Source organism: Amblyomma mixtum, chromosome 1 (genome assembly GCF_055824585.1).
Source record: "Amblyomma mixtum isolate Tamu chromosome 1, ASM5582458v1, whole genome shotgun sequence".
Taxonomy (NCBI): Eukaryota; Metazoa; Arthropoda; class Arachnida; order Ixodida; family Ixodidae; genus Amblyomma; species Amblyomma mixtum.
Window position 1 is genome coordinate 124,631,022 of NC_143012.1, and position 26,043 is coordinate 124,657,064.

The following is a 26,043-nucleotide window of genomic DNA, read 5'->3' on the forward strand; positions in this document are numbered from 1 at the left end:
CTAACATGCGTTCAACCAGCGCCATGTAGCCAGCTGTGTGCAATGCCAGTGCTTTAAGCTGCCGACTTCAAGTCCGCCGGGAAAACTGCGGCCAATCACAGCTCCAACAGCCCCCTTTGAGCAAGTTGGCATTGAGCTTCTTGGACCTTTCCCAAGGTCCTCTAAAGGAAATCAATGGATTCTTGTGTGCGTAGACTATTTAACCAGTTATTGTGAGACAGCCACAATACCTGTCGCTACTGCGTCTGAAGTATCTCATTTTCTACTTCGATTCATCATCCTTCGGCACGGCCCTCCTGCAGTTCTCATTAGCGACCGTGGATGCCAATTCGCAGCGGACGTTGTCGAAGAACTTCTGCGCCTCAGCAGCTGCAGTTTTCGCCACTCCACGCCCTATCATCCCTAAACGAACGGTGTGGTAGAACGCACTAATCGGACGCTCACCACCGTGCTTGCTGTGTACGTCGCTGCCGATCACAAGGACTGGGATGGCGTCCTCCCGTTCATCACTCATGCACGCAACACAGCGCAACTGGCTGCAGCCCCTTCTACCTGCTCTATTGGCCTTGACACCATACTGCCATTTTTCACCCTTCTCTTGCTACCACACTCTGCAGGGCTGACGAAGCTCGCCAGCTTGGCCGTGTTTTGAATTTTATCTGCGCAAGAGCGTTCTAAGGACCACTACAACGGCCGACACCAGCAAGTTTCTCATGTTCCTGGTGACACTGTGTGGACACCTGTACGCAAGTGTGGTCTGTGTCAGAAACTGTCAGACTACACTGGACCGTTTGCTGTTTTAGAGGGCATAAAATTACATTATACCACGCCTAACTGCCAGTCTCAGGTGGTGCATGTCTCAAGCGATTTCATCCCAGACGTAACTCGCTCGACGGGCTTTGGCTGTGAGGAGGGAAATGCCAAGCGCCTTTGCAGAACATCGACGAAAGAAGCAGATCAACTGTCAGACGGACCGGTATTTCCAGTCGGTCTTTCCTGGAACTTTTATAGTTTTATATAGAGAACACCTAAGTACTGTGGGAAGAGGAAGTTTTTAAACAGAAGTAGGAAGTGGTGCTAAAATAGCCCCAGTTCCTAGCAATATTTTTCTAAGTTATGTTGACAGTGACACAACTGGAAGGTTTATTTGAATTTTTCGATACATGGATGATTTCCTGATTTTAGTTAGGCCCTTGGATACTGAGTGTGTGCCTGATATTTTTTCTTGATATGGCTCAGGATTGAGGTTGACACATGCAGCCATACAGAAAAACGTCTCGCCAAATCACGTGTGCTGGCAGTAAGGTACCAAGAGTGAACAACCTCTTGCAAACTACAGGTCTTGCCATTCGAGACCAGTGAAATCGGGAACTGTAACAGGATGCACGGCAGTCAGACAATCGTCTTGCAGCCCATCTTGCAGCAGTCTTTTAGAGTCTCTGCGAAGATCTTGAAAAGATCTTCCAACAAAAAGGAGTATGCATGCGTTGCGCCTCTTCTTAGTGACCTGCTTCTTGGAGGTTATGACCGAAAGCTGAAAGAAGCCCTGCAAACCAGCATCTCGGCGAGAGTCTTCCGTTATGTGGACGATTTTATGATCGCCTGCAAGACATCTAATTCAGGACCCCAGAAGGACGTAGAAGATCTTTTACAGATCTCCAAAAGACTTCCCTCTGACAAAGGAATTACCTGACAACAACCAACTCCAGTTTGCGCCTCTTCATACGCTCAAAGAAAGGCCCTACCTTTCAGCGCACTCCAAATTAGTTAAAAGAGCAGTAGCGACAAGTGCCCTGAAGAACGCCCTCAACAGGTCATGTCATCATCGCATCGACGAAAGCTGCACCGTTTGCGCTCTGCTGGGTTCCTGGATAAAATTCTCCGTAGTGTTGGACACAAAATCTTGAAAGACTGCCGGCAAGAAGCCACAAGGGCGCAGGAGCACGACGGAAGAGAAAAAACTATTGTAATCCCCTGCGTGCACGGCGTGAGTCATCCGCTGAAAAAGCCTTCGGGCGGTCCGATCTCAAGTTGGTCTTCTCCGTGCCAAACAAGCTGGTCAACCGAGTAGATATGTTGCCAAAAAAGTGCGGGAAAAAACATGAAAAAGCTTTCGTTGAATGCACAAAAGAAGTCGACCACGATATCCCATTATCGTGTGCATCATCGTACATTGGACAAACTGGGCGCTGCCTGCTCAGAGAGCATAATAGAGGCATTAAAGACGGCACAAGAAAGAACTTGTCTGAACATGTGACCAGTGCACTGCCACTCTGAACCGGACAAAGTTTCTTAAGCGCTACAAGAACCAGCTTGAACGTGAAATATTTGAAGCGTATGTCATTCATAAACGAGGAGAGAAATGCGTCAGCACTCCTTCCATTAACTTGAAAAGAAATCAGATTTCTCGATGGCTGACTGCGATGAAACTTGTAACCTAGTTTTAATGTTTTCATGTTTTTTACCATGTGGGGGGGAGATATGGGCTCTACATATTGCCGTTGCTGCAATAAACTTCTTTCAGTGGACAGTCAGCACCTGTGTTCTCTCTTCTTGGTCCTCTATTCAAATGGATGCAAAAGAAATGACCTTGCTACACACAGCGCATTGTGTTCCTGCCTCTTCTTCACGCAGTTTTATTATGACTGATTCCAACTAGCCCAACCTCATGCCATGCTGACTTCCTATGTTTGTCTCTTCCTGAAGTTATTTCGTACTACCTAGTAAAGATAAACGACAGAAATTTAGAAATGGCTTAAAGAAGGTCACATAACCTCAGCAGCCATCCTTAGATGGGCAACGATGACCACCGCAATACTTCTCAGTAATGAGAAAGTGGCTGAGGCGTTTCAAAAACAAGTGAGGCGCTGGGTTAAAATTTATCAAGAAAAGCTGAAAACATAAGGTATCTCAACAATTGCATTACCACCCAAGAGTAGCAATGGATGAAGAAGAATGTGCTCATTTAAATTGAGCGAAGCACTTTTTTTCATAGTCTTTCCAGTTTTGAGCATGATGATTCAGTATGAGCTCATCTCCCCATCTTTCACAAAGAAGTTTGCCTTGTTTCGTCATTAGGCGTGGTCAGGGGTGTGTGTCCCATGCCGAGGCGGCGTAAAATTGCATCGTTCCTGGTGCGCACAGGTCTCTTCCATTCCATGACGACGGAGCAGACCGTTGGGACACATTCTGGAGAAACTTTGAGAAGCGCTCGTGTGTACGTGTTTCTCCCTCCGTCTAGTGCCTTCAAATGCACTAATTTCATGCGGTCTCCATACTGGATTTCTTGATTTCGTGGCTTGTGCAGGGTTCTTTCATTTCCATCCATTCCTTGGCTGCATTTCTGGGATGTAAAGCAGGCCGAGTGAATCCGTGGAGATGATGCTGTTTTCAATACTGCTACTTATTATTCCACCAACATTCGGCGGTGAAAATGGAAGCCCAGTTTGGCACTCTTACTATATTTTGCCAGTCTCTTGGTACTACCACGCTTCTGACACAATCTGCTGTTTTTCAGCCGTCAGTGTCTGTGTGGCAAGCGTATTTTTGTTGAAATATGCGTTGTGGTGTTTGTTCTTTCCGGAAATGTGAAGTCACACACAGTGAGGAGGGCAGTGGGTGAGGTGACCTCGAAGCAGCAGAGGCCTGCTCGACTGAGGCTTGTGGTTGAACAGCGTTCTGGAGGCGCCCTACGGAATGACAGAGGTGTTTCGGCAGGGAACGGATTTTCAGGACACCTGTGAGCACAGTTCTTCTAAGGGAGGGAGACTGTTTACGGGGGATGTTTGGTATGCGCCAGCTGAGAGACCACTGGTCTCTTTTTTACGACACTAATGTGCGGCAGGAATGGGGACTCTGCCAAGTCTTTGGTTGGCTTCCTCACCCTCCTCCAACGAGGGAGGGCGTCGCAGTGCCCCCCCAGGGAGGAGGAGCATCCACTGCATCCTTTTTGCAGCAACAAATGCCTGTCTGTCTCCACTAGGGTTACATTTCAGAAGAGATGAGGCTTGGTGGTATGACTTGCCTAAGGGAAATAAATAGCGCACAAGAGAAGACGGGACAAGACACAGACAAGCTATTTATTTCCCTTAGGCAAGTCCAGCCAGGGTGTTGTTCCCGCCAAGGTGAGCATCGCTCGGTAGCAATCACGGGGTCGGTCGCAGCGGTTGTGCCAGCTACGGTTAAGCGAGGAAAACGTACTTATCCCCCCCCCATAATGTTATGCCCAAAATTTATGTTCTTGTTTAACTGGGCGCACAGTTAAGTGCAGGGTGGGATCAATCTGCCAGCCTCTCTTGAGCGAGAAAAGAACTGTGGGGAGAACCATCTTCTGCCCAAACCGCAAGTCTGTTTAATGCCAGTTGTCACAGGCTGGAGGATGTGCGTGCTATGTGAAGGTCATCGGCATATGGAGAATACACTTTGGAATTATTTTACCAGTGGAATCAATTTTCACAACAAACAGAGTAGTACGTAAAATGCACCCCTGCGGACGTCTCCTGGATGAGGAACCTAGGCGTACATGAAATGAACGGTCAGACAGAGAGTCTCTTCAGCAGTTCAGCATCCTTCCACGGATACCTAGGTCGTGGAGAATCCCAAACCTCCATAGGCCTTCTCCACACCAAAGACAGCTTGGCAGTGTTGTTCACGGATGCTAAGCCTCTGACTGTATTTCCCAGTCGGACGAGATGGTGAACAAGATTTTTTAAAACCACACTGGTGGATGTCAAGAAGTGCACGAAATCTACGAACAAACATCAGCCTAATGTTCATTTGAAACGATTTTGTGAGACAGCCTGTGACGGCCTGTAACTGCCAGGGGAGACTGGTGGTTTTCCAGGTTTCAAGAACGGTACAATACCGGCCTTTTCCAAGCTTGGGGTATTTTTCCTGAGATCCATATTTTGTTGATAAATCTCAAAAGTGCTTCTACAGATGGCTGAGAAAGGTGTGCCAGCATTTCATAATGAATTTGATCAGGGCCAAGCACAGTCTCTTTACCGGCAGATAAAACACAGTTCATTTCATGAATTGAGATTAAGCTATTGTATGTTCGTTTTTGTACTATTGTATGCTCCTAAAGCAGGCGCACTTAGGATGCTATCCGATGCGTTTTTGAATTTAAAAAAAATTGTTCTGTGTAGTGTGAAGAGCTGGAAATGCTTGAGAAATGTTCGCCTGAGATGTTGCTCCCACATTTTTTTGGATGTGATGGAACTGTTTATAGATATGTAGCTTTGCCATGAAGTTTTCTCTGCATTGCGATAGATACGACATACTTTTTTAAAACTTACACAAGATTCTCGGCTGTTGGACCTGCAAACAATTTTCGAGGCTTCATTCTGTTTTGTTTTTTTTTTCTTCTCCGAAGTCTTGGTTATACCAAACCTTGTGGTTTTGGTGTAGTACTCCCAAAGACTGAGATATAGCTAGGCGTGGAGCAGTTATAATACAACCTGTAATTATTTCATTCTGCACTAAGATCGTGCGAATAACAGTTGTCGAGTGTGGCCTTTTCCTGAAATTGGGTCCAGTCAGCTACGTGGAGCTTGGTTTAGTGGGAATGATTGACGGTGGTGAAGACAACCTAATTACCCTAGGAAGGTGATTTGCAAACTGTTAAAAATTTCAAATACTCTCAGACACCCTTCAAGACTGAGGCAGTTGATGTACAGCCACCACAAGTGAGGACAGGACCTGATACGGAGCAGAACAAGGGCGCAATTCGAGTCCCACCCCTGTCGTGGCTGTCACTGCCACAGAAAGTGAAACTCTTCGAATGCCCACTTCTCTGTACTTCATCAGGCTGTGCTGACAGCACTCAACCAGGTATGGGGGAAAGGAGGATCGTGCGATGCAGGTGCTTCGACCATACCATCTGTGTCGCCTGCACCTTTTTGCGGCAGCTGATGTTTTGAGCATTTCGATCGTCTCACCACCTCGCAAGCCCAACTGCTCGCTTCATATTACGATCGCACACTTCTGACTTACAAAATATTTCGGCCGTTAATTTCGTGCGCCCGGCTGATATTGCAATGGTGTTCAAGGCCTGTCACCAGAGCAGCCGCAGATTCCAGCTCCGAGTACGCGCTCAGATGCACGCACACATCCATATGCTCAGTGCGTTTTGCAAAGGTGTTGGTTGACCACGACACGAGAGCATATGGTCTTCATTGCGCTCGGAGCAGTGCAAAGACGGGTAAACTTTGAGAAACACTTGGTTGAAACATGTCCTTGATTAAAAGCCCTCACGAGCACATTGCTCGAGGCATCTCTGCAGTGATCGAGTGCCAAGTCTGTCGTCGCCAACAGTTGTGGAGCTGGATGCCCGGGCCTTCTGCCACGCATGCTCACAATATCTGATTGGCACCGTAGGCATGCATCTCTTCACATCTGGCTGCTCATTAAAGAGATAAAAAGAATCTCCCAGTGCCCCACACGCAGGGCTTGATTGTAGCACCTTTCATTCCAGTGCTAGTTCTCTGTGGTAAAGCTGTCCTATTGCAGATACGATACGCAGCTAAATTCATACACTAGTACACCCGCTTGTTCTAGATGAACGTGCTGATATGCAGCACTTTTGTAGAGATTATGCGTGTAGTCAACAGACTACAGTTGAGCGGAACGTATCCCAATTATTTTCTGATCACAGTCCACAGCAGAGTCAATCACCACGCAGGATCGATCACCGGCAGTCATACTTACCATGTAGTAAACAAACATGCAATAATCCAAGAGTTGTTTGATAAGCAACGCACGGGCATTTTTTCAGTGTCGACTGAAACACGTTACACTGCAACTGCTCACCGCATGCTTCTGAGGCTTTCCCGAAGCTTACACTGTGCAGCAAAGGCACACAGTTGCGTTGTCGTCGTCGATGTGTGAGCACGGTCAGCTGTTTGTTCTGCAGCAGCCCTCAATAACTTCAGGCCGTTGTTTTCGGCACCAAGCAGCCGATCTCTGCTGTATGCACGCGTAGCTAGAGAGAGCCCTCCGTCAACCGCCCCCGTGATTGCCGGCTGGTTCCGGAGGCCCATGTGACCATGATGCGTTCCCCTGTCAAAGGCAGCCAGCAGGCTGCCCGAGCGCGGTAAATGCAATAGATGGAGTACTTACACACACAGGTTTAATTTTCTCGTCTTTCGATTAAAAATGCTTCAACTACTTGTCTTTCAATCCTTTCTTTCCGCTTGCGTGGTCCTGTGGATGGAATAGTGGTTCACAATTCTTTTTACACCTGCTGCAGAGGTGCGCTAGTTTCCCCAAGTGGTTAATTTTTCCGCAGTCACTACTGTGCTCTAGAAACACATCTCCCCGATTGCCCAATGTATTGTTTCTTGCATGATATTGGTATGTTATAAATTACCAGATTTACTCGCATAATGATCACACTTTTTTTTTTTATGCAAATTTAGGGGTGCGATCATGACGCAGGGTAAATTTTCTACAAAAAATTTTTGAGCACTGAAAACACAACCAAGTTGCAGGTCAGACTACCCCCGTCACACGGGCGCGCAGCTAAATGCGGTTATCGCGAACAGAGCTTGGCGACCTCGGTTTACGTCGTTAACCGAGAAGGCTGTAGTAACGAAGTGATCCATTAGGCGTTATTACATCCACCACACACGTTCTCTCTCTGCAAGGAGAAAAGGTGGCACCCCCGTCCCGACCCTTTCCCCCCCCCCTGGTCCCAAGGTGCGGCTACCACCGGCCGTTCTAACAAAGGTATTGTGAGAAAAGCGCACGAGCTGTCCCGCTTCAAGAACGCACTTTCTTCGCACTAAATCATGTTCCAAGAGCAATGCATCAAAATAGCAGTGTGTGTAGTCCCACGCAACAGCGCTTTTATGCAGCCTTCTGGCTCGACCGAAGGCACAGAAACAGCGCAGCGCTCAAGCTACGCATTTTACCGCCGTTATGTCCAAGTCCCTGCCGCAGCGTTAGGTGACATGTTTACAACGTTCGCAGCACCGAATTCCACGCGCTTACCGCAATGGTGCCGCCCGCGAGCGCGGCGGACGATAGCGCTCTAGTGTGCGACTCCCTATCGTCGCTAGGCCTAACTAGTTTCGCATCGAAGCCGCAGTGGACAGCGCTTTTGAACTGACCAACGCTATACTACATGGTCTACTTATGACGCTGCCTTTCTGACAACCTAACTGTTTCATATTAAAAGCAATGTATACGATCAATTCCAGCGATCGGGTCAGTCACATTGCAGCTAGTATTGCAGTCCTACCAGCCACTCGGTGCAGGTCAGCGACCCTCCAGAAGGTTTCATTTTTCACATTCCCGAATCCCAGGGCTCATCATTTATGAGAACAAGAAAGCTTGGCACCGTTTTCTGACGTTGGGGCCAGGGATCCGCCATAGAGATGATTCCTTGGCGCAGGCAGCTTGTGGGTGACGCAGCGACATATTCCCGGACAGCACCGTCGGACTGCATTCTGACACTGCGCCATTTGTACTGCAAGATATTTGCAAATGTCGCTTCACTCCGAATCTCCGCGTCACTTCGTTCATTGCACCGCAACTCAGAATGGTGGCGAGCCTTGTGATAACGCCGAACCGTGATTCAAGATAACTGCAGTTAAGTTTGGTTTCCGCGGTAAAGCATAACCGCATTTCGCCTATCCATGTGACTCCACATCGACCAACAGGCGGCTGCCGCTGCAATGCTGACAAAGCAAGATGGTCATCTGCACATGCCATCTGTCTGACAAGTATGATCGTCGGCTGGCTAGACTTGGCACAACTGCAGCGGCAAGTTCGGGGAGCGATCATTACGCGGGGAATAAAAAAAATTGAATTTTGCCAACAAAATTCAGGGGTGCGATCATCATCATCACCATCAGCCTGACTACACCCACTGCAGGGCTAAGGCCTCTCCCATGTCTCTCCAATTAACCCTGTCCTTTGCCAGTTGCGGCCACCGTATCCCCACAAACTTCTTAATCTGATCCGCTCACCTAACTTTCTGCCGCCCCCTGCTACGCTTGCCTTCTCTTGGAATCCACTCCGTTACCCTTGAGGACCGGCGGTTATCTTGCCTCCGCATTACATGCCCTGCCCAAGCCCCTTTCTTCCTCTTGATTTCAACCAGGATGTCATTAACGCGCTTTTGGTCTCTCACCCACTCCGCCCTCTTCCGCCTCTTAACGCTGCACCTATTCTGCGAGAAAATACGGTATGTATCTCTGGCATGGTATGGACCTTTCCCTATGGGCAATTGCACATTCCTTATGCTTGTCATGCTTTCCTTTCACATTTGCCTTGTTGCAGAGGCTTATCAGCTTTTTTGGTGCGCTAAATACAGCTTTCACTGAGGGTTTGTTTGCCACTTTCTTCAAGCCGTGAGATACCTTATATATACGGTATGACAACCAATCCTTTTCTATTCCCCGGCTCTTTCGACTTCTTTCCTCATCAAGGATTTTAGGCAGTTTTTCAGCCACTGACGTGATCATGTTGGCTGGGATCGATCAGCATGCTCTCCACCATTTTGTGCTCGCAGGACTTCGTGAGGAGGCTCTGCCTCATGCATGAGTGGGCAATACTCCTTTTGACAAGCTTAGACTGGCTGGAATCATATCTCATGATGCTTTTTTTTCACTTTTTGTATGACACCACCAGCAAGTATGGACAGGGGCTTTCTCTATTTGTAGATCGAGGAATCTTATCTCCTTTTTGAAGTAGTTCACAAGTGAAGTCAAGGCCATCGAATATGCGTTTACAAAGCGTGACCATCGCATCCGAGTCAACCGTGCCAGCTTTTTCCTCACTGAAACCGAGGAAGAAATCGTCTGCATATGGAAAGCAAGCCAACACATTCCTGCCTTCAAGCTGTGGTTTCAGGCTGCGATCACCCTGTGCCATGTACAAGTTTGAAAGTGCAGGAGCCAGACACAAACCAACACGATCGCAGCCTCAAACCAGAGCGGGAAGGCAGGAATGTGTTGGCATGCTTTCCATATGCAGACGATTTCTTGCTCGGTTTCAGTGCGGAAAAAGCTGGCACGGTTGACACGAATGAAAAGGAAAGCGTGAAAAGCGTAAGGACACTGCCCATGTTCATACCATGCCAGAGAGACATCATTTTAAAGACACTAATGTCATGCGAGAAACAATACATTGGGCAATCGGGGAGATGTGTTTCTAGAGCACAGTAGTGATTGCGGAAAAATTAGCCACTCGGGGAAACTAGCAGCAGGTGTAGAAAGAATTGTGAACCATCCACAGGACCGAAAGGAGTTGAAGCGTTTTCAATCAAAAGAGCAGGAAACTGAACGTATGTGTATGAATGTGGGGAAGGTGGACTTTCCTATGCTGACGTTGCGTACATAAACGCACCTTACATAAGGAATAAAATTTGCGCTTGTGTCGTGTGTGTGTGTGTCTTTCTGTGTCGCTTATACAGTTAAAACTCGATTTTACCAAGTCGAGGGGAGCCGTGAATTATTTCATTAAATCGAGTGAGGCATTTCTTGGGCACGTAATTCGGTACATTCGATTATATGGTATGGTGACATCCAGAAAGCTACCACGGCATCATATCTGTGAAGCGTAAATGCTCCCAAAATGAAACTGCGGACCGCGGAAACGACCGGCGGCGCTAGCGTGTATGAAAAGAAACAAAAATTGTTGCTCAACAAGAAAGGCCTGAGGGGACTACAAATTTATTTTCCAGCAAAGAAGTCGGTGATCTTTGCCTGCGTGCGCTTTGTGAGCAACGGCCGCACCGATTTCTCGTAGGTCTGTAGGTCGCGTCTTCCGTCCCCTCGTGTGCTCCGGCAAAATGCCGCAGCAGATCGAGAGCATCCATCACCTGACCCGGTGTCGGCACGGGAGCTTCGGCCCCTGCAGTCGCCACTCCCCCCTACAAGCCGCAAGATATCGGCACCAGTCAAAACTTCCGTTGTGACTGCGTTTGCGCCGGCGTTCATCCACTGAGCGAAGGTGTTCCCACGCGTCTTCATCCTCGTGCACGGCGCTCGCGCAGTCCAGACCAGCTTCGGCAGTTTCAGGGCCTAGTGTATTGAAACCAGCAGTCCTGAAGCAGTTGACCATTATTGCCGCCTCAACAATGCCACCGCCACCATCTCAACCGCCATAAAAATATCTATTATCGTCTCGCGCTTCAGCTCCAGGTTGACGAGAACTCTGTTGACGACTCGACGCTTGTATGCGCACTTAACGCTATTAATTATCCCTTGATCCAAGGGCTGAACCACGGACGTTGCGTTTGGGGGAAAGTAGCGAAGCTCCACGCTGGTCATCTCGACTTCTGCCACGTAGTGGGCCGTGCAGGTATCTAGTACTAAACAGGCACACTTTCTTTTTCTGACGACACACGCCACAGTCAAATTCCTGGAGTCATGTAGCGAAAATGGCACACGACATCCAAGCCCTTGAGTTGGCAACGTACTTCACAGGAAGCTTTTTGGTGCCTTTAAGATAACACCAAAAAGGCCTCGCACTCTTTCCGATGACAAGCGGGTCTCGTTTGTCGGCACCGTCCATGTTGACGCACAGCCAAAGAGTCAGCCTTTGTTTGCTGTGTTTGCCGCCGTGGCACGCCTGCCCCTTTAGGGCGAGTGTTTTTTTAGGCAGCATTTGGTAGAAGAGACCTCTCTCATCGGCGTTGCAGACGTCGCTGGGGGGCATATTTTCCCAGAATGTCGGGCCCGTTTTCAGACTGCCAGTTGCCGACTGCAGCCATGCTTACGCTGCTCACTTCACCACATTCCCGACGTGTCGTTCTTCGAAGCGCAACAGCCAGCTGGGACTTGCCTTAAATTCGTTGTCGCCCAGCAAGCACGCGAAAGAGCGAGCTTTTTGTTGGAGCAGGTCTCCACTCATGGGAATATTCTTCACCTGCAAACCGTGTGAAGAGGGCCTCTTCCATTTTGCCTTGGGGAGTCCTGAAGGTCTTCAGCGTTTTTTTGCGCGAGAGATTCCCCGACGAAGTGGCACGGAGGATGTCATCTTTCCCTTTCAATACTGTGGAGAGAGTACTCGCTGGAATGCCATGTGCTGCAGCCTTGTCACATTTCTTCTGTCCACTTGTCACAGCACGAATTATGTCCACTTTCTCGTCCAGGGTAAGTCGTCTCTCGCAGGGCTCCACCTGCTAGTCAGGAAGGTTGCTCGCACACACCACGTCCGTGTTCACGATAGCAAGGCCAGACTGACTGGAGCCCTAGCAAGCTGAGCTTGACAAGGACATGCACTCAAAGACATGGGGAAATATCCGCACAACAACGACGGCGAGCGAACACACAGCACAACACAAAAAAAAAAAAAAACACGGTGAACTGCAACAGCACCATCTATGAAATGGGGCACAAAACTTTTTTACCACTGGCCCCATCTGGTGAGCTCGACTCAACATTACAACTCTCGTTTTGCGCCGCGCAGTTTGAGAAAAGCGGGTCGAAGGTGCTCCGTGCTGTTACCGCTGGCTCACAATCAGTATATTTTGGGGTGCCCTCTATAAAATAGACGAAAAATTAACACTTTTTCACCTTTATTTCTCGAAAAAACGTTCATTAAATCCGGACAGATCACGGAATCAGTTTCGTTATTTCGGGTTAGTCAAAGCATTGAACCCTATGGGTGTCTGAGGGAGAACTGGGATATCGTCGTTAAATCGAGTTCTGACTGTTTGCATATAATGATCCACCAACTGGCCCCCGTTTTAGCTTTGGTGGTTTTTATTTGCTTGTGCCAGTTCATGCATGCTGCAGCGTTTTCAGTGCGTATGCTGTGACATGTGTCCTAGAGACTTTCCCTCGCTCGCCTTGTCTACACTGCCCCTGGCTCTGTGGAACGACAGGAACTTTGCAGCAGACACTGACACCAATCCGCCTTCCGTGTCCTCATTTCTTGCGCCACTACCGGTTTGTCTCTTTCAACGTGAACCAACTCACCCAAACTAGAGTTGTCAAAGACACAAATGCACAGCACACACACACAGAGAAGTGCAAACGGGCGGTGGACGGGTCCGTGCTTCGCCGTGCGTTTTGAACAAAAAGCGGCTCCCGCCCCTCCAGTCGTACAACAGTGGGGAGGCCTCAAAAAAGAAAAGGAGGCTCGCTAATTGGGGCTGTCACTGACAAAACAAACAAGTATATGAAAAGATGCGCTCGCTAACAAGTTTAGGTGGTCGAGCCAAACGAGTCTTTCGATCGTTCAGTGTGCGGAGAAAATGCAACGATGCAGCGACGCTGTTCCGACGATGAGAACAAGCAGCCTCAGATAACACGGAGTGCAGAAGCGAGGCACCTGCCCGCATTTTCAGAGGATATGACGTGCGCATTGCTCATCAGCCTAGCAGCAAGTTGAAACAGCAGCTGGTCGGAGTTAACTGTTTCCTGTCCACGGGGGGGAAAGTGGTGGTTTTCAGGTCATGTCATTGATATTTTCTTTCACAAAACTTGCTTGGTACAGGAGTGTATGGTACCGAATTGGAGAGGAGGAAATTCTCTTCACATTGTTATTAGTCACAGCCAACATGTTTATTGGGTACGAGATGAAAAAAAAAATTATGAGAAAGAATATTGTAGTTACAAAGAAAAAACGCACAAAAACATCAGTTTCGTCACAAAAATAAAAGATACAAAAATTTCAAAATATACTTTTTTTTCACAACAGGGATCGATGCAACATTGCAGCAAATTTTAGCTGGCTGTGAGCAGTATTAGCTGGGCTAGGAAAGGAAACAGTAGTCCCAGTAACTATCGTGCCACTGCACGAAACAGTTGCCGTGAAGCACAGGTTTGCTGCACATGACTCACAGAAAACATTGGTTTTTTGCATTTCCTGCGGCTTGTGCTGCAGCCCCTGAGGTGAATCACGAGGCGGAAACAGAGGGCGAACATTGGGGTCCTCAGGATGTGGCTCATCAAATCCGAGGATGTTGCTCGATCAGTTCAAGCCCGAACGCAAACTGATCAAATCTTGATGCCCTCAACAATTCTGGCGCTTCAGGATGCTCCTGGCGATGCGCGTCAAAAAGTATGAAGCTGTGGACGACAGCTACATCAATGCAGTGGAAAAAGAGCGTTTTCCACCAGCGGACATTGTAACTTCCGATCAGTTGACCTGACCTGTCCAGGCCGAGCATGCCTACGTTATAATCATCGATGAGTTCCGGCTTCCTGACTACGATTTCTGTCGTCGTTTGGTGAGACATCATGTTCACGACTCGCCTGCCCTTCCCCTGCAGCCCCTCTTCCTGCTTTCTTCTCCCATTCCTGGTCTCACTTGGAAAGCCTCGGCGATCTTTTCGCGTGGTACCGCCAGCGAGTGTTTTGCGCTCAAGCAGATGCACAAACAAAGATGTAGGCGTGTGAAAATTGTCCAAAAAAATTATGTAGCCCTGATCAGGATAGTTATCGCACAGCCTCATCACAACATCGAACGCCAAGCCCTGTGGGCTAGGTGTTTCGCACTTTCTCGTGTACAGTTGAACCTCGATATAACGAAGTCCTACTTGCAGCCGAAAATTTCGTTACATCGCGAATTTCGTTACGTCGAGGTTCCCATGTTTCAGCTGTCAAAATAAAGTATAACTGGTTCAGGAACACTGCTTGTTGATGGGAACTTGTAAATCACTTATTGAGGAAATACGCAAGAAAATCGAGTAATAGTATCGCTAACAAGGGCACCGGATGTTTTTTTCTACATCAGCAGCATAATGAGTGATAGCAAACACCGCGACGGCATCATTTTTCTCCGTGTGCGCATAGCAAAAGAACGAGCGCAGCGCCTAGTACTGAAAGCCGCCACAAGATGTCGCTACTGGTATCATCATTATCAGCATTGAACATTTGCAGCCGGGGACGCATCAGAGAAAAATAAAGAAAAATGTTCGCATCGCTCACGCCGGCGCGGTGGGATTGTGCTCGCGGCGCGGTTATACTCCGACGTAGCGCGAGCGCGCGTGCGCGCGCGGCACGGCGACGTCACGTTTGCGAAACAGCGGCGCCCGATCGCCAGCGTGTTCGGCGGCTACCGGCACGCTCTGACGGCGCCCGGTGCGGAATGCAGCCGGCTGCATTTCGCGCGGGCCGCGCCAAGAGCGCGCCGAAGCCGCCCACCCAGAATGCACCGCGCGTGCCTCCCACGCCACGCCTCCCCTTTACCCCCTTCGCCACTCGCCTCCTCTGACAGGGCATGTTTTTTTTTTTTTTTTCGCCGCTCACCCGTTTTAAAGGTACGACCACACTAGCTCCACGAGTTTGTCAACACTGAAGACTTTTTTTTGTTGTTGTCTACAAGGACATCGCACGCAAAAAAAAAAAAAAAAAAAACGAACGGACGCTGCAAGAAAATTCCGGTTTGCGCTTTCACGTTCAGAGTCTACAGCTCGCCAGTGGCGTCATGGCGCGGCGCGTCTTGAAACTTCCATGCCGCGGGCTTTGTATGCGCACGACAGATGGCGCGGCGGTACGTTCTCGCAGATTCCCACACTGCCGGCAAAATTGGCGCGTAAAAGGGCAAATACAAACTGCGTTTCGTCTCGGCTAAACTTTTAGCTCTCATTCGATTGTCAAGGTAGCTCCTGGCACATGCATGCGATGCGCAAGGACTTCGTTACATCGAAAGTGCGGAGCAAAATTACTTTGTTAAATCGCGAAAAAAAATACATGGTTTTCAATGGGGAAGTGATTGGGAAATGAAAAAAATGCGTTACATCGCGAATTTCGTTACATTGAGGTTCGTTACATCGAGGTTCGACTGTATACACTAAACTGAACTGTGCAGCCAGTTTTCGAATTGGCCAGAACCCACTATTTATATCCCCATTTTATTGCCTTGCCTCGCATGTACTGCCGAATTCCTGACCGCCCTTTCGACTTCACCATCCTCTCGTCAACGGAGCGACGCGGCTGAAAAAACTGCGGTGATGATCTGTTCAGGTGCTCAATCAGGGGAGAAATGCGGTGAAGCTTGCCGTGGGATGCTGCAGTGGACTCCTCCCGATCTCTAGCACTCTAGCAGTGCTTTGAGTCTTGTTCTCGCCACCACTCTTGGCGGAACCAGGCCTCTGCAAATATAAGCTCCCTGTGTACCAGTGCATTCTGGGGACTTGAACGATACCCATGTATGAGTCCCTCATCTCTTCCGGAGTGACCTCGCGCCAAGATCCGTCTTTTTCGCTTGTGAGAAGTTCTTTCCACCATATGCCTCCCCGCATATCTCCCTGGTGAAGAAAAGCAGGAAGAAATCGACGGCTCTGGAGATGCGCCGTGCGACACTCAACGGCTGAGCTGCATCAGACGATACGAAAAACCAAACTTCTCGCAACGACCCCTAGGACGTTTCATCGACAGCACCCACAATTCTTGACCCCAACGCATTGTACTGCGTGCTGAGGGAGCTGCAGTTGTGGCAAGGGTAGTTCCAGAGCTGCCGAGAAAGTCCGGCTGTCAAGTCGAGAGAAAGCATGAAACTGCCTCAGCAGACTTCCCTGAAGAAAAGGCAGCGTGGAAAACCTGACGGAAACTTGTGCCCTTTCTAAGCGTCCTAGTACACGCGCCTGGAAAGACTACTTCCCGACGTGTGTCATCGGGAAGCAAGATGCAGTGTCAGGGTCGGGTCTGGGAGAAATTACCAGTAAAATTCACAGGTTCTTTATCTTCCTCGCACCAGAGGCCAGAGGCGGTTTATCTAACTGGAAGACTGAAGCTTGATCTCTGCACCCCGTCAGAGACGCTCTCGAGATGAGTTGAGACGCAGGGGTGAGGAGACTACTTAAATATTTATATACAGCTATTTACAGCGTGTACAAGTTTAGACACTCGAGACAAATTGAACGGCAAAGAGATACAAAACAACCAAAAGGTGGATCTGGATAACACTAGGGGAGGCCCCTACTCGGCGTGGCCGAAGATGCATAGCATCTCACCTTAGCGCAGAACCCCGCTTCCGGCTCCGGGGCCCGGTTTTAAAGCCCTAAAGGCCCGGCCCACATTCGGTAGCTTCCAATCATGTTGCACTGCTCACATGATTGGTTTACCGAGAGCATGGTCAGCCCTCCAGCTTCCGTAGGGCAAAACGCCCTTTCCACAAACACAAACGCACGGTCGTGCCAGCATGTGTGCAGTCGAACATTCTCTCCGCCACAAAATAAAATAAAAACAAACACAAATATATACTTCCTGGCGCGTTCGCGAGCGGCCGCGTTCCGAGAAAGGAGACGCTTCGCTTTGAGCGCTCCCAGCCGCGTTCCGATGACCCCGCGTACACTAACGATCCCTTACATTACCACCAAACGTGGGTCGTCGTTAAGCAAGGTATGGCGAAGGCGGCGGAAGCAGCCAGCACACATATGTCTCCTGGGTGGCTGAGAGTACCTGCTTTCTACTCGGCGACCGTTGCCCCAAGCCTGCCGTCATGGACCACACAGGGGACCCAGTGACGGCTGATTCCAATTATGTACTTTGTCCGGTCGGAGTGCAGGGCCAAAACGAAAGGGCTGAAGTTTAAGCAAAACAAGACCCCCTTTCCGAAGTGCCTGCACGTGTCGAACACCGCTGCCGCGGGGAGACGGACGTTATCTTCCCCAATTGCTGCGAGCGTGCCGGGGAACAAAGGGCTTCGTTTCCTGTGGCTCTCTGGCGTGCCAAGCACCGCGACGAGCTGGCGGGCATCGTTCGAACATCTCCAAGGACAAAGGACCACTTTCCGGCCTTTCTCCTGACCTCGCGTTCCGGCCATGAGCGGCGGGTGTCATTTGACGAACAACAGATGTCGGTGACCCGCGGGAACCTTTGGCTGGCGGGAAGCCGCCACCTACCGCAGTCGACGCTACCTCGACGGCAACCTTCTTTCCCTCGGAATCAACACGTGACAGGGGCGTGACCCTAAGTGCGGTGTTGTGTTTGTGCGCAGAGGTGAAAGTTCTAGGCCCCTCCCACTCCGGCGTGGGCGTCCTCAACCTAGGGAATTTGGGGACCAAGAAGGGTATAAAAGTCGACAACGAATGCGGCAGAGTCGTCTCTCACTTCTGATCTCTTACGCTTGTAAATATGTGAATAAACCTTCTGTACAGTTTCCTCCTCAATGGAGTTCGCCATCGTCCTTCCGAGCCGGGACCTGATTGCCTGGACGACACCCCCCCCAACTCCAGGGCCCCTCCGTCCGCAACAGCGTTCACACTGGATAACTGAATGCTTTCCTCCTCAATAAATTCTCAGATGTTATCATAATTAGTGTTTTGCATTTTTCTCACAAACAACATTTCAGAACTCTCAAATTTTGTGAGCGGTGGGGCCTCTAAGCCACTCAATGGATTTTCATCATTTTTGTCTTATTTGAGTCATATATGTGTGAGGTTTGCAATAACAGCACAGTCCAACTAACATTTCACTGGGAACATTTCAAAATTTTATAGCAATTGCAAGAAGGCAACTTTCAGTTATTGACATGAAAATTCAAACTTGTATACCTTTGTAGAGAGTGAACACAAAATGATGAAACAAGTCTTCTTGCAAAACTTCCAGTGAATGCCTGTACAAGTTTTTTAGCTACTTCTACGAAACAGTCCTTTTTCTGCTGTTTTCACAACAACCAGACAGTGATTAGCACAAGGTGTGATCTACACACCAGAGGGCAAATCTGACTGCACATCTGAAATCAGCATGCAAAACAACCCAATTCTGGACAGTGTCAGGTTGGTAGCTCTAAAAGTGAAAGTTCTCTGCTCGAGACCGGGCTTGCCCCTTGGCAAGGGTGCACAACAGGTACTCCATACCACCACTCAAAATGTGGTGATGGTGCAGCCCCCCCCCCCAGCGGCTCACCCAGGGCCCCCTCGAGCCAGTGGTCCGCGTCGGCCAGGGAGAGGGCCTCCAGGTTGGCCTGGCGCAGCTCCTCGCTCAGCTGGGAGAGGAGCCGGCGACGCTCCTGCAGCTGCTGCTCCTCCTCCTTCTCCTGCTCCTCTCGGCAGTGCTGCTGCTCGGCTGAGGCTGCTGCCGAGGCCAGCTCGTGCCCCAGCTGGCAGAGCCGCTGCCGGCACTGCAGCAGCCGTGCCTCGCAGGTGGCCAGCTGCGAGCGGGCCAGGGTCAGCTCCGAACGCAGGGTGCGCTCCTCCTGCTGCGACAGACGCAGCTGCTCCTCCAGGGGAGCCTCCCCCCCCCACAGCTCCCCTGCGCAGCATGGACACACCATTCAACACAACATGTGCAAACCCCGATAACAAAATCCCCAGAATACGAAATTCTCACCACAACAGAATATTTCCAGATCCCCGGCAAGTGCCCATGGGGGCCAATGTATTTCGTATCTCTCGGTAACAAAACATTTTCATACCGCCATCCCACAATAACAAAATTTGCTGCAACACTGGTCCATATTATGAATAACATCCCATACTGGCGTGCACTTTGTGCTTTCGAACCGCGGTTGTTGGTGCAAGGCAATTTTAGGCTCTTTCGCTCACTTCGCAAAGGCATGACGGAAGTGTCACTTCAATGTGAAGCTATCGTGCCAACAGAAACTGGTGAAAATGCTAAGGGGTGACACGGGCCTTACAACAGTCAAAAATGGTCAAAAAATCAATTGTGAGCAAAACTCATTTTCGGAACGTTTGACCTTTCGAGCACCTACTTGCAAATTATCAACGCTAAATTTGGTCAGGAAATGCAATAAAATCTGCTTGCAATATGCCACAACAGCCACGAAATGCCCCAAAATTTGTTCTAACTTCCTGCACAGATCACGGACACTGCAGCCGGCCAATTGCCGCCATCTTGGGCTTGGTTTGTAATTGTTTTCTTTGTGCATAATTTGCAATATCTTAAAATGCATCGCTTTTCCAAAGGCCGTTTCCGGGTCGCTGATTGGCTCGCTTTCCAAACGCACCGTTCCGCGCCTGCCATTGGCTGACGTGACCGGCACGTCATTTTTTTCTTCCGCTTTTGCATTCACCGCCATGGCTTTCACTTCGTGCGCATCTGCTTTGGCGCTTGTTTTTTCTCAACGTGCTGTGTTTCTGTTTTGTGCCGGGAATTTTTCCACTGAACCGAGATGAAGGGAGACCGCCAACTTAAGGGGCGACGCGGGCCTTGAAATCACGAAAAATGGTAAAAAATGGCAGTTATCAAAAATTGCGATTTTGAAATCTTTAAGTCCCAACTTGAAGTATTAAAAAACCGTCTCGATGCTCTGCCACAACTGGTGCTTGGTTTGCCGCCACCCACCCTCCGAAGAAGACAACACTCCCTGCCAAGGCAGGCCCTGAATCAGAAAGACGCCGCTGGTCGCTCTGGGAGAGAAATCTGCCAGTGGGACGGACTGTAAGGTACTTGAAAGATACTGACCTCCGACAAAGAGGGGGGCTGTGCTGTGGTTTCCTGTACAAAACTAAGACGCTAGAAACCATCAGCTCTGTTTTTGACGAGCACAAGACATCAGCTGTTAGTAGGAAAGCACAGTTAACTGCTACGAAGCTCTGCAAAGAGCTTAAACTTGACGGCCTCCTTCGAGGCTTAAAACTTGCAAGAAGTCTAACTTGGACGCGTTTTTCACTGTAAACACTCACAAACCAGACTGGCCGTTGAGGGTAATAATTTCTGAGGGAGGGACTTGGCAAAAGATTCTTGGTGTCTCCTTGCAAGCAAAATTAAAACTACTAACAATTAACAACTACTAACAATATGGTGTCTGTAGAAGAATGCATAGACACTAATGGTGCTGTTGCATTTCAGAACGCCTGCGGAATGTCTACTGGAGGGTTCCTGGAGCTATTATCAGTGTACCTCAGGTCGACTTACGTCCTCTGGGAAGAAAAAGTGTATCTCCAGAAACGCGGTGTATGCATCGGTTCATGTATCGTGCCCCTACTCAGTGATGTGTACTTGGCGCGAAAAGACAGGTTCCTGAACGTAGCCCTCACCGGCACGAGTGTTAAAAAGGTATTTAGGTACGTTGATGACTGCCTGGTTCTTTGTGATGGCCAATGCGTGAATACGCTGGAAGCAGTAATGGAGGAGGTGGGTCGCTTTGCGCAGGCTTTGCAGCCACTTATTGTCACGCACGAGCTTCCAGCTGATTCTTAGACCTGAGACTGGAGTTCACGAGGGTAGCGAATTGGGCTAGTTGGTGCAGTTTTGACATTTTTCGAAACGCTAAAGCAACAAGGACGCTCGTCCCTGTCTGCTCCCTCTGTGCCCTTGTTGTTTTAGCGCTTGGAAAAATGTCAAAAGAGTTCACGAGAGGGCATGCCTGCTGGGCCTATGAGCCCAGAGGGGAGAAGGCGCCCTACCAATCAGCTCACTCTAAGCTGACCAAGAGGGCTGCTGTGAACTTGTGCCTCACAACATGGAAGGGAGCTTTCTTTGCCAGACGGAACGGCTGGGCAACTCGGCTCACCTGATGCCAGGCAGAGCAGCCAGATGAGGCAAAGAAACAGAAAGAAAGGAGGCCAGTGGTGGCAGCAGTACCACACAACATTCACAACGTTGCCTGAAAAGCAGGGGTCGAAAAGCTGGCGTGAATGTAGTGACGACTGCTCCCAATAGACTGAAAAGTCTGTGCGGGCGAGTCAGTTCCGGCCAAAGAGAAGCAGGGATGCAGGATGAAGCATCGCAGAAGAGCCCCCTTGAGTGTTGCTTGTGCGTTGCCAGTGACGTGTGGGAAGCAGCAGGGCGGCAGACTGGCAGGTGCGTGAATGAGAGCACAGAACTGACTTGGAGCAAGCGTGCAGGCAATTCCTTGCCCCTCAACAACAGCCGGTTTCCAAAAGGCTAATCACAAACATCCAGCCAGCTGTGGCAGCTCACCATGGGCATCCTCCTTGCTGTGCAGCTCCTCTGGCTGCTGGCGTCCCTCCCCCACTGCCGCCAGGCGGGTGACAGCCTCGTCGTAGGGCGGGGGCCGCCGGGGACGGGGGGCCAGGGGTGGGGGGGCCCCCCCCTCTGGGCAGGAGGAGGAAGAAGCCCTGCACAAACGAAAAATGGCTGGGCTGAAAAATGCTTTGCAATCAAGCCTATGCAAGTGGAAACACAAGTAGTGTTCCATAGCTCAGGAGTGCACACTGCTGGGCTAGTCGGTTCATATGCCACAGAAAGGGAACCAGCGAAAATAGACGCAAGACAAGAACAAAGAAGGCATACACCACAACGCTGGACTTACAACTGATTTATTGCGGTGAAGAATTGCTCATTTAAAAAGGATTTCCTGCCTGCGCACACACCCTACAGACAATACACTTCTTCGCGCACCACATGGTGACATGGCTACTATAATGATAAAAACTTGCACTCCTTTTCGGCGATAATCACAGACGGCTCACTGACGCATTTCTGCTTATTCTTTCTGATCAGGAATGCCTCCAACAGCTCACGTTTAGATTTCCCCCGCCCGATTATGCTGGTAGTGTGAAAACTAGGAGAACACTTGCAGTCCTTTACATGCAAGGCTAGATTGCTGCCTGTGCCCAAAGTTGTGCGATGCTGCCTCAGCGCTCATTCAAGCATGCTCAGCTTTGGCCTATGCAGATTTTCCCGCATGACAATGGGATTGTGGTGAACGCAAACACCCATTCTGCGCAGGTCTGCAGAGGTTTGGGCGCACAAACCGGACAGTCTGCAAGGAGCAGGAAATGCCACAGTGACACCAAACTTCAGACCCTGTGAAGTCTTGTGGAAGTAGGGCATGACTTGCAAATTTCTTGTTTTCACTTCTACTGGCCCTTGAAGATGACTTGAGTTTTTTCCCCAAGGATTCCGCCGCCGCCAGCAAAACCGAGGGAGGAAGCCCAGAACATTGTAGCCATTCAACCTGCTCGTCCAGACTCTGCTGCATCGCATGAGGGCAACTCTTCTTTAAGGCATTCAAAAAGCACCAGTTCGCAATGCTGCGCTTCACTAGCTTAGAATGGGCCGAATCATACGGCAACAAATTCTTTTAAAATGAGCAATTCTTCACCGCAATAAATCAGCTGTAAGTCCAGCGTTGTGGTGTGTGCCTTCTTTGTTCTCGTCTTGCGTCTATTTTCGCTGGTTCCCTTTCTATGTTCCACAGCTCTGTGTTGCCAACAATAAATATACGGCATCAAAAAATCAGCTGACCTCATTTTTTCCTCTTGCTCCAGTGAATGGCTCTACCAAACAATAAGTGGATAATACCTTCAACACCTGCACATGCTACACAGACCCCATGCAGCAGAGTGTTGTCGTTCTGACAGTCCCAAGCCTTGCCATCATTTTTGCACAGGCATCGGCAGCGTGAACAAGAAGACAGTACAGGGCACTAAACTTGCAACTTTTATTTGAACAAAACTGAGCGCACACACACATCAGGTAAAAGCTCACCAGGGGGAGTAATAAAGGCACGCGATCGAACTGGGACCCACACGATGTCCTCCAGGGCATCAAAAAGATAAGAAGAATCACACTACACAATGAGTTCCATGAAATGAAGAACAAATGACATGCGGAAAATAGGAAGAGAATGGAGAAACAGGGTTCAGTGTGCATCAATGAGAAAAAAAAAAGATGGAAAAAAATGAAAAAAACAGCGTTGAAGGCACGAATTTTGCTAAAGAAGATGGTAGAAAGGATAGCGATACGAAGGACAAGCGCCAACAATTAACACTACTAGAACAGAAATGCAACACGTGAAGCGTGCCTCTAAAAACCAGAGAGAACGGTGATTTCTTTTTTCAGATAATGAGATAGATGACGTGCTTACGCAGCCTTCCTTAAGTACCAAGATGTAGGCAGCTTGAACGATTTCGCGTGTTAGTTGGTTTTCATGTTTTTTCAAGACTTTCTTAAAATGAGGAATATATTTCCTTTTGCTGCCCGGCGATGGGCGGGCAAGTTCCTCAATGGCACTGCAGTTAAATCGTTCCATTAACCTTTCATTTGAACATCTTCCTCTTTTGCCACAAGTTGAAGGAATGGAATATACAACGCACAAGGCACAACAGGGTTTGGCTATACAGCTACTGTTGTTTTTCTTTTAGTTACAGGAGACTGCTTTCCTACCAATTTTCTTCAGATTATGCAATATTTGGTGCAGGTACGGCGGCCGAGAACAGCAACCCTTTTGTTCCGCTGTCGCATCTCATCCGGGGCTTCATACCTATCAGGACATTTTTTGCTACAGACGAAAGGAGAGACTGCGGGCACCCTGATCGCGTCAGCCTCAACACTTGGTTCGAAAAACTGTCTTGTTCGCAAGATTTCCTGAGTGCGTTCTTAAAGGGGTAGAGACACCACATTTTTGTGTTGTACCTCTGGGTTGTAAATAATGCCTGGCGATTCAGTGAGCATGGAACACCATCTTAGAAGCATGAACTCGCATTATATAATTAATAATCGTATTACTTGTACCCAGCAGTTTCGGTTTCGGTTCGTAGTTGCCAGGTTTTGCCAGGCTTTTACATGACGTAAAAAACCAGACAATGCGTTGTCACGTGGGTCCGGAAAGCCGTGACGTCGTTGTAGGCATGTCGTCTGCTTGACACGCACGTGGTGCGCGTAAACACGGAGAGCCGGGCGGAGGGCAAGTCGCAATGCCGAACAGCTCCGAGTCGGACGCTGAAGAAAAGTTTTATTTCGGCGAAGACACCGATTATAAGGAATCGCGGGATGACGCAGACGAGGAAGGAGACGCCGCGGTTCGAACCCCGACAACCACTTCATTCTTGATCCGCTGGCCAGCGATTCCGAAGAGGAGGCAGGCATCAGGCCCGACGCAGCTCAGATTGTGCCAGCGAACGCCGAGCGTGTAGGCAACGTTCACACTAGGCCGACGGGACCCCGATGCCGACAGTCGCGTCGGCCAACCTGGTCGTTGCCCGACTAGCCAGTCACACCGCACCGACGACAACGCCCCAACGACCAGGCGTCGTCCTAGTGTGACAACGCCGCCGACCAAAGATGCCGACGAGACCCGTCGGCCGACGTGTCTTAGGCAGATCAGTGGCCAAGCGAAAACATTCGCCGACCAAAAGCAAGTAGCGAGCTCAGAGCGCGAAGTGCAATCATTATTTAGACAAATAATGCACGCGCAGCAACATTCATCAAGCTATATGGTCACTTGGCCAACGCGCCGCACCGATCGTCGCTTGCGAACTGCTGCCCCACTGCAAGCAGGGACACACAGAGCGGTGAGCATCGCTAGCATCACTGCGCCGCTCTACCCAGGCTCCGCCCACAACCGGCGTCGCACTTCGCCGCCATGCAGCAGTGCCTGAGCGCTGCTTGGGATGGTGTACAAATATCACAACAGAATACAAGATCGCCTTCTTATCAGAAAGTATGCTCGAGCAGCGACAAAGCATGCCTGCTTATGTTTCGAGCTTTCGGCAACGGCATCGCTCGCGGGCGCTCCGGACGACGAGCTCTTCTGCTGCCTTGTTGCCGTGGTCGTCGCTAGGCCTATAGCCTCTTTCGCATCGAAGCCGCAGCGGCCAGCGCTTCGGAAGTCGCCTGCGCTATCATCATCTCACAATAAAATAATAGTATATTATATGGTAAATCTCCGCGACGCCTTCAGCAGCGAAGCGAGCGGGCGCCAGGCGAGCCGGACCCCAACGTCGGGCCAGCGGCAGCTGCGAGGCGGTTGTGGCAAGAAGTTTGCTCGTATCACAGTCGTTACCTTTGCCAGCAGATCAGTATTGGTCAGCGATCCTCAAAAATGACACATTTTTCACATTTCTTATCCCAGGGTTTCTTATTTAAGTCAAGAACACACCTTAGCTCGTTGTTATGACGCCGGCAGACGGGATCCAGGCTGGCCGGCCGGCCGGCATGCTCGGCGTACTTCACGTTCGCACAAGAAAATACATAACATCCATGATACCAGAGAGGACGCTTCCTAGATTAGAGCACCGGCAATATGCCTGTGCAAAAATGGATCTTTCGGTAACGACATCGCCTATGGCAACGCCGGGCGTAAAGCACCGTCGCACTCGCGAGCGTGCAGGAAAAAAGACTCGTGAGCACTCATAACCAAGGTTGCTAGGCCACGAAACCGCAAAACTTGGTCCCGTACGTCAGAAAACTGTGCAGTGACGTAGGA

General features: G+C 49.6%; 1 protein-coding gene across 13 annotated transcripts in view; it reads right to left on the reverse strand.

The window, feature by feature from the left end:
* The window catches only part of LOC149367538 (uncharacterized), a 65,601-nt gene that overhangs the window by 5,440 nt on the left and 34,118 nt on the right, over window positions 1–26,043 (reverse strand). Inside the window, exons 3-6 of one of the 13 annotated variants that reach the window (XM_089555929.1) lie at window positions 21,792–21,949; window positions 18,813–19,056; window positions 8,342–8,456; window positions 6,811–7,080 (exon numbers count right to left, since the gene is read on the reverse strand). In XM_089555929.1, the coding sequence (XP_089412055.1) occupies window positions 6,811–7,080; window positions 8,342–8,456; window positions 18,813–19,056; window positions 21,792–21,949 (787 nt within the window). Of the gene's footprint in view, window positions 1–6,810; window positions 7,081–8,341; window positions 8,471–18,812; window positions 19,158–21,791; window positions 21,950–26,043 lie in introns of those variants that run through there. The other 12 variants (XM_089555923.1, XM_089555915.1, XM_089555969.1 and 9 more) reach the window with 12 other exon arrangements.